This window comes from Eschscholzia californica, unplaced genomic scaffold, assembly GCF_041429995.1.
Source record: "Eschscholzia californica isolate CP2 unplaced genomic scaffold, dmEscCali1.0.p SCAF_4, whole genome shotgun sequence".
Taxonomy (NCBI): domain Eukaryota; kingdom Viridiplantae; phylum Streptophyta; class Magnoliopsida; order Ranunculales; family Papaveraceae; genus Eschscholzia; species Eschscholzia californica.
The window spans coordinates 57,704,162-57,719,417 of record NW_028238461.1 but is presented as its reverse complement, the minus strand read 5'-3'; the positions used below and the strand labels follow the sequence as shown (position 1 = coordinate 57,719,417).

General features: G+C 37.7%; 2 protein-coding genes across 3 annotated transcripts; one reads left to right on the top strand and one right to left on the bottom strand.

Annotated features, from left to right (window-relative positions):
- Positions 1-3,137: 3,137 nt before the first annotated feature.
- Positions 3,138-11,023, top strand: LOC147546821 (B3 domain-containing transcription repressor VAL2-like). Of its 2 annotated transcripts, none has more exons than XM_086673462.1 (12): positions 3,138-4,295; positions 4,875-4,956; positions 5,043-5,144; positions 5,468-6,138; positions 6,259-6,355; positions 6,484-6,658; positions 6,893-6,975; positions 7,077-7,499; positions 8,002-8,051; positions 8,197-8,310; positions 8,376-8,443; positions 9,676-11,023. In XM_086673462.1, the coding sequence occupies exons 1-12, from the start codon at positions 4,132-4,134 to the stop codon at positions 10,521-10,523; spliced, it is 2,877 nt and encodes a 958-aa protein (XP_086529588.1). In that variant the 5' UTR covers positions 3,138-4,131; the 3' UTR covers positions 10,524-11,023. The 2 variants fall into 2 exon arrangements, with proteins under 2 accessions (XP_086529588.1, XP_086529590.1); XM_086673464.1 differs by having other exon boundaries at positions 3,201-4,295; positions 7,185-7,499.
- A 1,052-nt stretch (positions 11,024-12,075) lies between these two features.
- On the bottom strand, positions 12,076-14,792 carry LOC147546820 (tryptophan N-monooxygenase CYP79A68-like). Its single transcript, XM_086673461.1, has 2 exons — positions 13,012-14,792; positions 12,076-12,920 (listed from the first exon to the last, which is right to left on the bottom strand). Exons 1-2 carry the CDS (start codon positions 14,083-14,085, stop codon positions 12,285-12,287), a joined length of 1,710 nt encoding a protein of 569 aa, XP_086529587.1. The 5' UTR covers positions 14,086-14,792; the 3' UTR covers positions 12,076-12,284.
- Positions 14,793-15,256: the final 464 nt, after the last annotated feature.

The following is a 15,256-nucleotide window of genomic DNA, read 5'->3' as shown; positions in this document are numbered from 1 at the left end:
GAGAGAGAGATAACCTTCAATGGAGAATTACAAGAGATGGATAGAGAGAGAGAACCGAAGGAGCTGCTCGTCTTGGCTATTTCCCGTGGGGGAGAAAGATTAGGTTATTTGCCCCCACGTGTTTTCTCGGAGGCGCCCAGTTTTTTTTCATTCATAAAGGGTGGGCTTGTTTAACAAATGGGCTTTTCGGTCATTCCACCTCACTAACGGCCCTACCCCGTTAAATGTGACGGAAAAATTCAAAAAGGTGGAGGTTTTTGTAATTATAAATGAAAGGTGGGGGTTTCAGTAATGTGCATATTGAAAAGGTGGGGGTTTCAGTAATTCCCCCTATATTGTTTCAATTCTTATTACCTTATATACTCACTTGTTTTCATAATTCCAGAAAGCTGGGCTTGATTAATCACCATTGATAGTTTAGGTTTCTATAATTCTCGCGTAGATTAGTTGTTCATCATTCTGTAAATAGATTTTTTAGTTCTAAATAGATGAGTTTCTTATGTTAAATTTGTGAGATTACTTGATGGCTGAAGAATGCTTGTTTTGAATGAAAATCTTACAACACCATCAATAAAGAAACCCTAAACAATACTAGAAGAAATGGGTGAAGCTCTGTTGACGACACTATCCATGGAAAACCACCACCCATCAACACAACTTTCTATGGATTCTTCCTGTACTGCATCCCATGAAGAGTTGGAGATTAATAGGCAGATAATTCTTTCCCGTCCTCCCGATATTAATCTTCCATTGTCGGCTGAGCGAAGCTCACCTCCCCAATTATGGAATCGTGATTCATGTGACATTTTAGATGTTAGCTTGGGTTCTCAAATTCATGAGATGGATTGTCTTTGGTCTCTCAAATTTTTTATGTTTGAAGGTCGCCGGCCGGAAAATTAGTCGGCCGGCGACTTTCGCCAGAGAAGGTGATGAGGTGTCGAGAAGATGAAGTGGCAGAGAGAACAGATGAGATGGAGGAGAACTTTCAAAAAAATGTATTCTGTATTCCCCATAAAAATTTTGCCCGGAGAATTTTAAAAAAAATCTGGATTCCCTCGAGAATTTATTCTCTGGAGAATTTTCTTTATTCCCCAAAGCCGCAACCTTCTACTAGGCACATTTAATTTTCAAATATTTTTTGTCCTTTTTTAACCTATTTCAAAAGTATTTCCTTCTTTCTTACTTGCCAGAAGGGTCGTAAGGAGACTATCGGTGGACATTATCGACGACCTTTTTATGAAACAAGTTGTCATTATTGGTACATAGAGATCTGAAGGACTATTAGTGGACATCGTCGACAACCTTTTTATGGAACAAGTTGTCATTTTGGTCCATAGTGGTGGACATTAACGACGACCTTTTTATAGAACAAGTTGTCATTTTGGTCCATAGAGACTTGAAAAACACAATAAAATCTACTTTTGTATTAACCGAATGGTTAGTTTAGGGGTCAAAAGATTGTGTTTCACGTACAAGGATCAAATCGGCTATATCTAAAGGGCCAATAAAAAATTACTCTTTACCCTCTAGATTTTCTTTAAGAAGTCCGTCTACCAATGTGCCTAGAAGGCCACGTGGTAAATCATAAAATGTTTTGATTTGATTATATCATTTTCAGGATTTCGAACTTAAATATAAAAATTAAGTTTTTTTTTTTTTTTTTTTTTTTTTTTTTTTTTTTTGGAATTCGACTACGATCTACGTATGTCGTTACATTTGGCATTGATACATCAAAGATGTGATACGCTCAATAACTGCCCACTCAAACTGAAACAAGACCGGGCCTATAGCCCAACATGACAATGGCCTAAAGCCCAACTACATTATTTACACCCTAATAATCCCTAATAAAAATTAAGTTTTAACCAACTATAAATATTTTTTATTTTTAACCCTTAAAAGTTCAATTCACCTGACAACTTATATTGATGTCATCTCATTAAAAAAAAACTTATATTGATGTCGTTATTTTTTTGTTGAAGTTGTAAAAGATATAGTTGCAATGCATACTTCCCTTATTGATTATAGTAATCTAAATGCAGCATAGTTGAATTTATAAACTTTTAAGTAAAAAATATTTAATCCTCATAAGGTTCACATAATATATCAATTAAGCAGTGTTGTATTGAATTCAAAATTTTCTTCAACTCTTCAAATTGTGAGAAAATTTGAATTAAATAGAAAACTAAATATCAGTTACTTCAGAAGTAGATGAGATATATTTTTTCTCATACCACTATTCCTCTTTTTTTTGTTTAAATCAACGTCACAACTGCTTCGAAGATGTAACAAGATTTTAATAATAGAATAATTCAGATTTAGTAACACTACAAGAACCAATAAATCTTCTAAGTTTTTGCTGGTCTACTTTTAGAGTTTGTTAAAATTCAAGTTGAAATAATTACTTTAGGATACATTTACAAGATAACAAGAGTAAAAAGGAGTAATATATCTACTATTTGGAGATGACACAATTTTGGTTAATTATGAGTTAACAGTTACAAATGACATTTCACCTGCCCCTGAGGGAAAGCCTAAGAAGTGTTTTTTTAGACAATTAAACTTTGACTCTTTTTTTTTTCCCGTTGCACTAATCTTTTAAAACAAATATAGCTCAAATTTCAATGCAACCCATTATATTTCTGATGAGACATTATATTTTAAAGGTATTTTTTTTCTCCACTTAATAATTTAATTAAAATTTTATCTCTTGTTTATTATCAACTAGAAAAAAAAGTTAATGTAGATGTGACTGGGTAAAGCCGAAAAAAATGGTGACTTATAACCTGTATTTGACGAATTTAGTTAAATTATTAAGTACATTGATCTTTTAAAATAAATATTGCTCAAGTTTCAACATAAACCATTATATTATTTTGATGAGACATTTTCTTCCTTCAATCACATCTAATTGACTTTTTTTTTTTTCTAGTTTATAATAAACAAGAGAAAAGAATTTCTTTAAAATATTTTTATATTTCTATTGAAACTCGAATTAAGAATCAGAACCTAAGATTATAAGGTTAAAAAAGAAATACTCTTATCAAGCACCCAAAATGAAAGGTCCAAAATAATAATGATTATCTATTATTAATTTAATTCGATCAGGTTTTGGTTTAGTAGTTTTTTCGGTTGCAAGTTTTTATTTAGTAGTTGGACATAAAGTCATATACTGTTGTTCTAAAGATGTTACTGCTGTCTTTTTTTTGTTTTTTTTTTTTTTTCTGTTGAATTAAGTTACTGCTGTCTTAGTTCAACAAAATAACAAAAAAAGTTACTGCTGTCTTAGGATTAAATTTATTATATCTTCCATATCCCAAGTCAATAAATCACTCTTCGTCAAAAAAAAAAAAAAAAAAGTCAATAAATCACGGGATTCGAGGTCTTGTAGGAGTAAATTTGGGTTGCAAAAATGGCAAGAGAGGGAGTTTCCTTCATCAAAAAAAAAAGGGAGGGAGTTGATGTTGGTAAAAGTAGGTCATGTGTTGTTGTTAAAAGAGTAAAAAGTGGGGGGTGAGTAAGTGTCGATTTTAGTTGGGTGAATACGACGGTCGGGTCGGGTCGGGTCGGGTCGGTTCGGGTCCAGGGGGAGGAGCCTGGTGGATGAAAAGAGTTCCTTTTTTCCTTGGGTTCGGTGAGCGCCTTACTTGGTGGCGCAGGCAGTAACAGCAGCTTAAACCATACTCTTCTTCTTTTCTTTTGTCCCCACTCCTTCTCCTTCCCCTTTTCCTTCACAGTGTTTGTTTTTTCTCCTTTTATTGTAGAGAGAGAAAGAGAATTTGATTCCTCCCTCCCTGCCGGGTTAATTTCGGAGCTACATATAGATAGATAGATAGATAGGGTCGTCGTCGTCGTGCATGCATCGTTTGACATGCATCCTTAGAGTAAGTAGTAGTAGGAGGAGGAAGAATAACTTGGATCGCCTATCCCAAATACTTTACCTACCAAAGTACCAAGATCCGATTCCAAATCCGATCGAACTATGTAGCTGTTAATTTGAATAAATATATAAGTAAGTTTTAACAGGGAATCATGCCTGCAAGTGCAAGGAGGAGGTATTTACAAATCCAAGTTAGGGTTTCAGATAATGTCGTCGGTTATTATTATTATTTCTGAGGAGATTTGAATTTGATGATGATGGCTTCTTCGTCTTCGAGCAAGTGCAAGAGCAAAAGCAAGGTGGGGGTGGTGGTTTGCATGAATGTGTTTTGTAGGGCAACATCCTCGATCGAATGGAAGAAGGGATGGGACCTTCGATCTGGTCATGGATTCGCCAATCTCTGTCATAACTGCGGGTAACATATCTTTCCTTTCATTTCATTTTTATTTCGTTTCCCTTTTACTATTTTTAGCCAACCATACTTGCCCTAGCTAGCTATATATATTTGCCTCTCTTTCTAATTTATTCATCAATATACTTATTAGAGATTTTTTTAGTAAGAAATTCCCACATACAATTATTAATTACTCTAGCTTCTTCAGGATGGATAGGCTACTACTGCCTAGCCCCTACATTTTATCCAAATTCTCCCAAACAACAACAACAACATTGATAACCTCCTCATTCTGTATTGTACCTAAAATGAAATGTGAACCACCACCCCTCACAAGTCACTAGCTCTAGTTCAGTTTTGTTTCCAAATACGTCCTTCTTCTACATCACATTTCTAGTCTTTTTCGTCGTGCAAACCCGTTTCATACTTTTTTTTTTTTTTTTCCAATACTATCTATATTATTACACTAACAACTCCTATTGTGTGACTGACCATTAACCTTATTTTTTATTTTTTCAAATCAAGAATCAATCCGTTTCCTGTATTAGTTAGTACTCCTATCCAATTAATTGATCAGCTACTAACTAACATCTCTTCTAGGTCTGCTTATGATCAATTGGTTTTCTGTGAGACATTCCATCAAAAAGAGTCTGGTTGGAGGGAGTGCAGTTCATGTGGCAAGGTAGCCCTGCTATTTTATTGTGTTCTCTTTAGTATTTTGTTTCCTTTCCCTCTCGTCTTACTTGGGATTTAATTTTGTAATTGCAGCGTCTTCATTGTGGGTGTATTGCTTCAAGGTCTTTGCTTCAACTACTTGATAATGGAGGTGTGGAGTGCATCAACTGCATGAAGAATTTGGAGCAACCTTTAGTAAGATGTTTATACTCTTCTTGTTACTTCATCTGTTATTAAATATTGATATATTTGTTACAATATCCAATTCTTCTTATGCGACACCTCAAATTCAGGCATCATTACAACACTAGCAAGGGCCAAGATGGATTCTTATGTTGAATTCAACTTTTTTAACAAGATATATTCAAGAGGAGTTGACAATTCTTTTAAAATAGCTTAGGATATTGACACATTAGTGTACTCGTGGCTGTTATTTTTCCTCATATCTTAAAAATGTTCCAAGAGGAATTCTGTCTCTTAGACCTTGGTTGTTTCATTCTCATCGTAATTTCATGCAGACACCAGTTGATGAAAAGCCGAACGGGGTTGGTTCAACAATCTCAAATAATGTGAGGAAGTTCAGATCCTCTTCCATGGAAAATAAACTGGATGCTGATGGCATTGAAATGGGAAAGCTATTGCAAATAGGAAAAAATGCAGTAGAAGACGACCAAAGCGACTTGCTTCAATCTCTGAAAAATGACCCAAGTGGATTGCTTAGCCAAATCAAAAGAGAGAATATTATGCCTTCCATTGGTGATGTCGGAAACACAAGCTTTTCAAACTTAAATCAACCATCCATTGTATCATGTCAGATTACCAGAAGAGACGACAACAAAGAACTACTGGAGCTAAAAAGCATACACGATTCATTAAGTCAAACATGTCTGAGTATCAATCTTGGTGCTTCATTAGCAACCTCAAATCTCACACTACCTATGTCTGGTATGGTCGTTGAAGGAAGGGACCGTACCAAACAACACCCTTCCTTTCAGCAGGTGCACAGATCTCGCCATCTAATGCCAAAGCCCCCAAAGCTGGGCCTTGGCATAGGTCCAGAGGCAACAAAAGATATGCTTCCGCAGATTCGTGTAGCAAGACCACCTGTTGAAGGACGGGGAAGGAACCAATTGCTTCCGCGTTATTGGCCAAGGATTACAGAACAAGAATTACAGCAGATATCTGGAGAGTATCCTTGATGGTTTTCTATTTTTTTAATATGATTTTGCTCTGGGTTTTATGGTCCTGTTATTTTAATAGTATAATTTGATTCATTTCACAATTTTTTTCCTTGACTTTTGTCTTCAAGTTCAAATTCCACTATTGTGCCATTGTTTGAGAAGGTTCTTAGTGCGAGTGATGCTGGTCGTATTGGTCGCTTAGTGCTTCCCAAAGCATGTGCAGAGGTGGGTAGTGATACTTTTTTCTAGATGTCTGCCTTAGTCTACATACACATCTATATATAGTTTTACGTTTAGAGAAACCCTTTCAGGGTATCGCTTGGTTATAAATCTCTTGAGCTCCACCTATACAGGCATATTTTCCTCCTATCTCTCAACCAGAAGGCCTTCCTCTAAGGATTCAAGACGCCAAGGGGAAAGAGTGGCTCTTTCAGTTCAGATTTTGGCCCAACAACAACAGCAGGATGTATGTCTTAGAGGGTGTAACGCCTTGCATACAGTCCATGCAACTACAAGCTGGTGATAGAGGTAATTTTCTTCCTCTCTTGCTATAGAAGTGACACTTATCATATATATGGTCTGTGTAAATGGGAATATTCTGAAATTCTGACATAATTCCCAGCGACACAGGGAATATGTTTTACGTATTCTTCTTGATCACACATTACTTATGAAGCACTAATTAAACTGGAGTGTCCTTTCTACTTTCTACCTTCCTCTTAATAAGTAAAAGTTTGCATCTAATGTTGGTTTGTGTTTCAGTAACATTCAGCAGGATAGATCCTGAAGGTAAACTTGTTATGGGTTTCCGAAAGGCATCACAGTCCAGCACTGTAACTCAGCAGGTAATTCACCCCTGTTGTCTGCAGCTACCCACTATAAAAATCACAGATTGCTTTTGTGTTACTCTAACTACTGAATAAATATATAACTATAAATTAAACAGGATACTCAAGTATCTACCATTGCTAATGGTGCACTTGCCAACACTTCTTTCTTTTCGGGTGTTATTGAGAACCTACCCATAATAAGTGGTTACTCTGGCTTTCTTCAGTCACTGAAAGGAAGCATGGATCCCCACCTAAACGCCCTGTCTGTACCTATTCACTCAGCTGATAGCGAAGTTAGATGGCGTAAAACTGAGCAATTTAGAAGATCAGATGACAGCTTGCAGCTTCAGCAACTGCAGGTTCCAGAGAAGAAAAGGAGCCGTAACATTGGTTCTAAAAGTAAGAGGCTTCTCATGGATAGTGAAGCTGCTCTAGAGCTGAAAATTACTTGGGAAGAGGCACAAAATTTGCTCCGTCCACCTCCAAGTGTCAAGCCAAGCATTGTCGTGATTGAGGACCATGAGTTCGAAGAGTACGAAGTAAGACATTTTTAGATTTCTTTCAAAAGCTTATGTATAATATATAAATTTTAATTTTTTTAATCTGACGTGTTTCATACACAATTCTCTCTCTAATCCCAGGAAGGCCTAATATATGCCATTCACTCTATAGTTACTGTTTTCCTGGGGTTCAGCTGTTAATAGAGAAATGACTGATGGGTGATATTTGGCGATCAACGGTGATAGTCTGCCCGAAAAATATGGCCGGAATCTGCGTGGTTGGCTGGGTTTCACCCAACAATCAAGAGAGAGAAAGAGAGGGTGAAATCCAGCAGTCCATTAGATTCAGGCCAGATATTTGGCGCAGACAAACATTATTCTTTGGAAATATGCAGATTAAACTTCCTTAAATGAGAAAATCAGAGAAAAAAAATTCAACCTAAAAATCTAGGGGTTCAATTTTGTTTGTTTAGTTCCCATATTGTTTCAGGTAAAGTAGTCATATCACATTCTAATTTATTCATGATATTTCATCTTCCAGGAGTCCCCAGTTTTTGGGAAGAATACTATTTTTACATCTGCAGCCTCTGGGTATGTACAACCTTTAGCAATTATAAGATATAATAGCCTACTTTTGGATCTTTATAATTTTATAGTAGTAACATTTTAGTTTATTAAGTATTTATTTAAAGAAAACTGTGCAACTGACTTAAATAAAATGAACTTATAATTGCAGGGAACAGGCTCAATGGGCTCAATGTGACAGTTGCTCGAAATGGAGGAGGTTGCCTGTTGAGGTTCTTCTCCCTCCAATATGGACATGTATAGACAATGTTTGGGATCCAAATAGGTCAGTGGCAGATTGTTTTTTGGAGATCTTCCTATGAAAGGCAACTAATCATTACATACTGGCAGGTGTGCGTGCTCTGTACCAGATGATTTAAGTCCAAAGCAACTGGAAAATCTTCTCAGACTATATATGGGTATGATGTATTCGTAATGCTTTTTCTGTTCTACATGGAAAATGCTTATTCCCTTTGATTCTGCGACTTCATCTTATTGAGCTTGGTAGAGTTAATTTTCCACGCTGCTTATTGGTTTGGGGTTGCTTTTATTATTTGATCCGACTCCCAGGAAGATGCATGGTTTGTTTCTGCGTTACAATTGCATTGCTCTACTTTCCATATATGTGTGTGTGTTTCTTGATTTCTAAGCAATCAGGGTCGGATCTGTTCGGGAACAGATAGCCCCTGATCCCCGGTAATGGGATTGGCTTGGGACCTTCTTAGGATCTGTTGCACTTTTTTTTTTTTTTGAAAACTAGGATCTGTTGCACTTCAATCTATGTATATATGTTTTGATACATACCTAACAGATTAGGTGTACACGGCAAACTCAATATTTGTTTTTATTTACTTGGAGGTTTTGCCCTACTGGGAGATACTTGTTTTGATGTTAAGCTAGTAAAATCCCCAGAAATTAGCTGTGGATTGATTAGGTGTGGACCTCTCAAAGTGTCCCGAACTATTTTAAAACAATCGAAACCAAACCGGCCATAAAATCTAGAAGAAACTACTGTCGAACCACCAATAGTTGCAATTCAGTATGGAGGTGCTTTATTGAAATATTTTGTGTAATCATTCTGACTTTCACGCAGCAATATATATATTAGTAATTTTGTGTCTTTCGCAATGACGGTCTGGATCTCCATATGCTAGGGTGAAAACATGTTGGTACCCAGAATGGAGAAAGGATCGCAAAATATGTATCTGTATATAACTCTTAGTTATTTAGTTGCCAAGTTTGGTATTTGATTTTGTTAAATATATCATATATGTTAGGATTTAATGCAAAAATTGTAAGAACTCAAATGAAGTATAATTCGAGAAAGATAAGTGAATCTGTAAATTAAGATGCTAGGTTGTGTACTTGTATTTGACGAACTTCAAAGAGTATTTTTGAACAAAATATTGAAGATATAAGATCTAATGGCTGCTCGAGACAGCACTCTGCCTGAATAGTTTGAGAGGAAATTACATTTTATGCAGGGACTTAGGTAAGGATGAATTAACATATTCTTATAATATGAGAATTTTCAATTGGCAGTTCAGGTTGTTGAATTCCACTCATGCTTAGAAGTGACCATGGTGATCTTTGTATGCTTTTGAACTGAATCTAAAAGACTAGTTCTTAACCTTTTATTTTGCTTATACAGATATGAAGAAACAGAGAATAGAGGCAGCTAATCATAAGCTGGGGCAAGAACATGAACACTCTGGTCTGGACACGTTAGCAACTGCGGCTGTTTTTGGAGAGAATGGAGGGGAGTCAGGCACAACATCAGTTGCGACCACCACGAGACACCCACGTCATCGTCCTGGTTGCACATGCATTGTTTGCATCCAGCCCCCCAGTGGGAAGGGTCCGAAGCACAAACCCACATGCACGTGCAACGTGTGCATGACAGTGAAGCGTCGATTTAAGACTCTGATGATGAGAAAGAAGAAAAGGCAGTCGGAGAAGGAGGCTGAGATTGCACACAAGTACAAAATGCAGATTTGCAAAGATGATATGGAAGTAGAAAGTGTGTCGAGATGCATAACATTGCTTGCAGATGCTTCAGAGAATGAGGGGTGGCAGCAAGCAAATGAGTCGGAGTCTGGGAGCCAGTCTAAAACCCAGAAGGAAATGGAGAGCGGCAAGGGCGGGAAGATCGATTTGAATTGTGATCCCGATCGGGAAGGAGAGTTACGAGCAGCAGCAGCGGAACATATGAGCATGATGAGTCTTCTTCAGGAGGCCAGTCTTCCGTTGGATACATATTTGAAAGAGCAAGGGCTTAGGAGCTTAGTTAGCGATCAGCAGCAGCAGCAGCAGGCCAATAGCTCAAGCTCTAACGAACTGGTGTCACAAAAGGATCCAGTGGATCCGGAAAGGCCAGCTCACAATGGATGCTTAGCTTCTTCTTCTTCAGTAGCTGCGGGGCGTGAGTGCGAGGTTGATGACGTTTCTGGTTCATCTCCAGGACAAAATGATCCAGTGGGAAAACCCCTCCCAGAATAGTTTCATATTGTGATTGTATTCTTATCTGGGTGTTGTTTACATAATCTTATTGTGTGTTTGTTTTTCTTTCTTGAGGGGTGGGGGGAGATCTCTCCCTTTAGTACGTGAAATAAGCAGCAGGAGTTGATTAACCCAACTCACATAACGACCACCACGGCCACCGGCTCCTCTCTCTCTCTCTCTAAAAACTACCTTGGCACATCAGCAGCAGATCAACAGCAGGAGTTGCTATTGTATGTATGATATGGTTCCTCCTCTCATGATGATGATGATTGGTTTTTTTTTTTTTTTTAAATGTGTAGAGAGTGTTGCACAGGTGGCGGGGGTTGGGGCTCCAACCCCACCAACCAAAATAAAGATATGTCCTCTTTTGTTGTAAAAGTTTTATTTGTTGTAAACCCCCCTCCCTGGTCCTGAGTTTTTTGGGGGTGAATATAAAGAAGAAGAAGAAGAAGAAGAGGGATGTTGTTACTTTATATGGAACGAGTTTTTATTCTCTCCGTGGATTTACTTCTATAGGCCGCCCTTTTTTTTTTACACTAATGAGTTTGACTCCATTATTATTGTTTTTTTTGGAAGACGACTACGATCTACGTACGTCGTGATATTTGGCATTTGATACATTGTAGATGTAATAAACTTGATAATGACCCAGTCAAACACTAACAAGACAATGGCCTGAAGCCTAACAACATTATTTGACTCAATTATTATTGTTGAGTAGGTTGATTTTTGGCAACTCATTAGGGTCACATTAAAAAACTAGAGTTGGAGAGAACCAGGTTTTTGTTAGTAACCCTAGCAAATAGTAAGTGGTTGAGAAATAAAAAGACATCTCACCTCCAATTGTATGTGAAGAATATAGAAAATGCTAAATGTACAAAAGATGAAGACTTGCTGACTGGCCCCGGTAAAAAGTAGACGACATTTTAGTGAAAGTGTGTCGTCTTCAAGTTATAAATTAAGTCAATTTTTTGTAGCACTCCCCAATACTATATCTCCAATATGAGTTACTAAAAGTGGGCAGTCTGTCCTTGGACCATTCCAAAAGCTAGGCCAACTATAGGTCCAAAAGTGATGTGGGGGGCTTTTATTAGTCTGGCCATGGGAAGACAAGCGTGTTGACCAATTGTAGTCGTCCACATTACCATTGGGTCTTGCAAATTTGCTGAAAATTTGTCAAAAAGATATGAACGCTAAAATTTGATTTTCGTCCGCATCTTGAAACACAAATTTTTTTTTTTATCAATTCTTTAGACAACACGGGTATGATTTGAGTTAGAACATTTTACTTGTTAAATGTCCTTGTAGTTGGTTGCTTGTTGTTTGATTTCAACGACCAAACTGAGTTTTCTTTTTTTTATACATTATTGTTCTCATTTTGTATATTTATATAAAATATAAATATAGATGCTTAATTTGATGTTTCTTGGCTTACTATGTGCAGTTTTCCCCAATAAAAACAAGTATAGTTCCTTCAATATTTTAGAGGAGAGAGAGAGAGAGATTGAGAGAGAGAGGCTTGCAAATGAAAAAGAGTTGAACATAAATATTTATAGAATAGAGAATTGGTTTTGATTATTCTATGAACTTAAAATATTTAAAAGAAAAAGTAGAGAAAAACACCTCACCTAAGTTAATTGAAAAACAAGGATAAATCTATTAAATATTGTAGAGATCTAGTAAGTTTCTTTTTTTTTTACTTTTCATTTTCAGCTGGAGCAGCAGGTACTTTGGAAAACAAAGACACTGATTCATTAATTACTTAATCGGGTAAACCTGCTCAGGTAGTCGTGGCTTAGCCAAAGCGCATAGCGGTTTAGCCAGAAACAAATCTTGGGTCGATTCAGTGAGGTCGATCTTTGACTCACCAGGAGGAGCACTCCAGGTGAAGCCCTGAAGAAGCCTGGCTAGTAAGGTGACTGTCATTGCCGAGCCGAGAGGGATACCCATACACCCACGCCTTCCCGTGCTAAACGAGATGAACCTCAAGTCATTCTCGACTAGGTCTACTTCACCCGATCCATCCTTATTCAAATGACGCTCCGGTTTGAACTTAAGTGGCTCATCCCACACTTTAGGGTTCCGCCCTAGCCCTGTTCGACTTAGCAGCACCTGACTCCCTTTGGGGATGAAGTACCCTGCCACCACCGCATCCACGTTTGAAACATGAGGGAGGTTAAATGGTGCAATGGGGTGAAGACGGAATGCTTCCCTAGCACACGACTTGACATAATTCAGACGTGGGAAATCGGATTCTTGTACCAGCCTATCTTTCCCTACCACAGTGTCAATTTCTTCTATTGCTTTTTGAAGAATTTCGGGTTGGTTGATCATCTCTGCCAGTGCCCATTCAACTGCATTTGATGGATTATCTACCGACGCGTATATCAAATCCTGCAAGCAATAATTATATACGTACGTACCCTTAATTAGTTATATATTTAAAGTATCTTAATTACTACATACTTAAAAAAATTATACGTACCGCAGATTGAGCTTTGATCTCATCGGGGGAGAGCAAGGGGTTCCCATTAGCTTCCTTAAGGGAAATGAGAACGTCGAGGAGGTCCTCTGGGTGGGTTTTCTGGAGGTGATCATGGGTGGAGGAGGGTGATCTCCATTGTTTAATTCTTTCATTGATAATAGGATCATGGTAGTGGTTAACAATGGAGGATGCTTTTCTCATGATCTTTTCATGGCCGTCCAAATCCAACCTTCTCAACCTAGGAACAAAGTCTGATGCATTGAATGCATAGAGTAGAGAAAGAACAGTGAATAGTGCTTGGACATGTTCTTCTTCTTCAGGACCTGACCCTCCATCTTCTCTTCCCTTGCCAAAGTACCTCTTGTTAAACATCAATTTTCTTATAACATTCCCACTGTACATCCTACAAACACTTCGAACATCCACAACTTCACCATCATGAGACTGCTTGTTGTTGCATTGGTTGTAGATGTGTCGGACTAGGTTATCAGCTTCTTCGGATCTCTTGTCGTGAAGCCAACGGAGTCTAGCGGGACAGATAACTTCAGAAGCGACCACCCTTCTCATCTTCTTCCACTGATCACCCATGGGTGCGACGGCAACAGATAAGAAGCCATGGCTAGAATACTCGGTCCCCATTGTGATGGGCCTAGATGCAAAAATAGCATCGTGTTTTTTCAAAAACTCTCTAGCAATCTCAGGGCTGTTGACAGAGATGATATGGGTACTACCAAGACGAATACATAAAATGTCAGTGTTCATCTTCTTCATGAGTCCTTCTATCCAACGGAAAGTAGGCTTCTGGCGGAACAATTCGGGGAGGTTGCCGATAACGGGCCATGGGACGGGGCCAGGAGGTAGTTGGTGTTTAGAGTTCTTGGTGGTGGTGATGAACTTGGAGTAGATGAAGAAGATGGAAGCGAGGATGACAAGTGCAGTAGTTGGGTAGGTGGAAGTACTGAGGAGGAGAGTTAGACCTGTGGCAGCTACATCTGAAGGGCTGCTGGAAGTACCTCCCCATCTGAGACTAGTCAGAAAAGAGGAGGATGTTGTTGTTGTGTTGTTGTCCTTCATTCTTACTGCAGCTTTCTACCTAGCTTATTATTACTGGTTATTATGTAGAGATTCGTTAACCCCCAAATTACTGCAGGCAGCTGATGTTGAACAATTTATTTCCAAAAGTGCTAGCTAGTACTGATGATGATGAACTAACTAGTTGTGTAATTAGTAGTTGTACGTAGGGGATGATTACCCTAAGTTGGTTGAGATAGAAGTGGGGGATCTTAAATACTAGTAGTAGTAGTAGATAGGAAAGATGAAACAAATTGCATGTGTTATTCTTCTTCTTTTGAGAGATGGTAGGTGGTGGTGGTGCATGTGGTAATCCACACGGACTTCACGTGAGAGACAAGATTATAAAAAAATACTACATGCACATAGGTGGGCTGATCTACTTCATGTATGTGGCAATATATGAGGAGTATAGGACTATTGGACTGGACTACTTAATACAACAATTTTCTTTATTTTTTTAATTAAATTATTAATTAAACAAATAAGACCCTTGTCTGTCTTGTGTTTTACAACAACTTAAGGGGGCAATTTAATTGGAAACCCAAAATTAATAATTTAATCTTCTTCCTTTCTTTCTAGCTAGCTACTTGTAATACCCCCTTCCCTTTAGAGCATGCAACTCTATGTCTCTATGTCTCTATGGAGAGAGAGAGAGAGAGAGAGACAAAGACATATATAGAGAGAAAGAGGTAATTTGATTCTTCTTTTTCCTACATCAGTGTGTGTGTGTGTTTATGATTTGGAGGGCAGCGTGAAATCCGTGGGTTTTAGTGAAGAGAATAATCAGCATGAATGCATGCAGGCAGGAGTCTTTCATGTTTTAGACGTACGTACGTACCCTCTTCTCTACATCTAAGAATTTAATTACAAACATCATCTTAATTACACTATCAAATACAATACATACTTGATACTACTACTACAGTACTACTACTAGTACTCCTACTTTGTTGGGTGACACACACACACACACACACACATATATATATATATATATATATATATCTAAGTTCATCTGTGCATGAGTAGATCATCAAACCTTTTTATCAATAGAAAAAAAAAATAAAAAAAACTCGGTCTTGTCACTACTCAAAGAAACAATAGAAAAGAAATGTTGGAGTTGTTCATTGAATCAAATAAAATGCAAATTACTAAATATTTCGTCGTCACT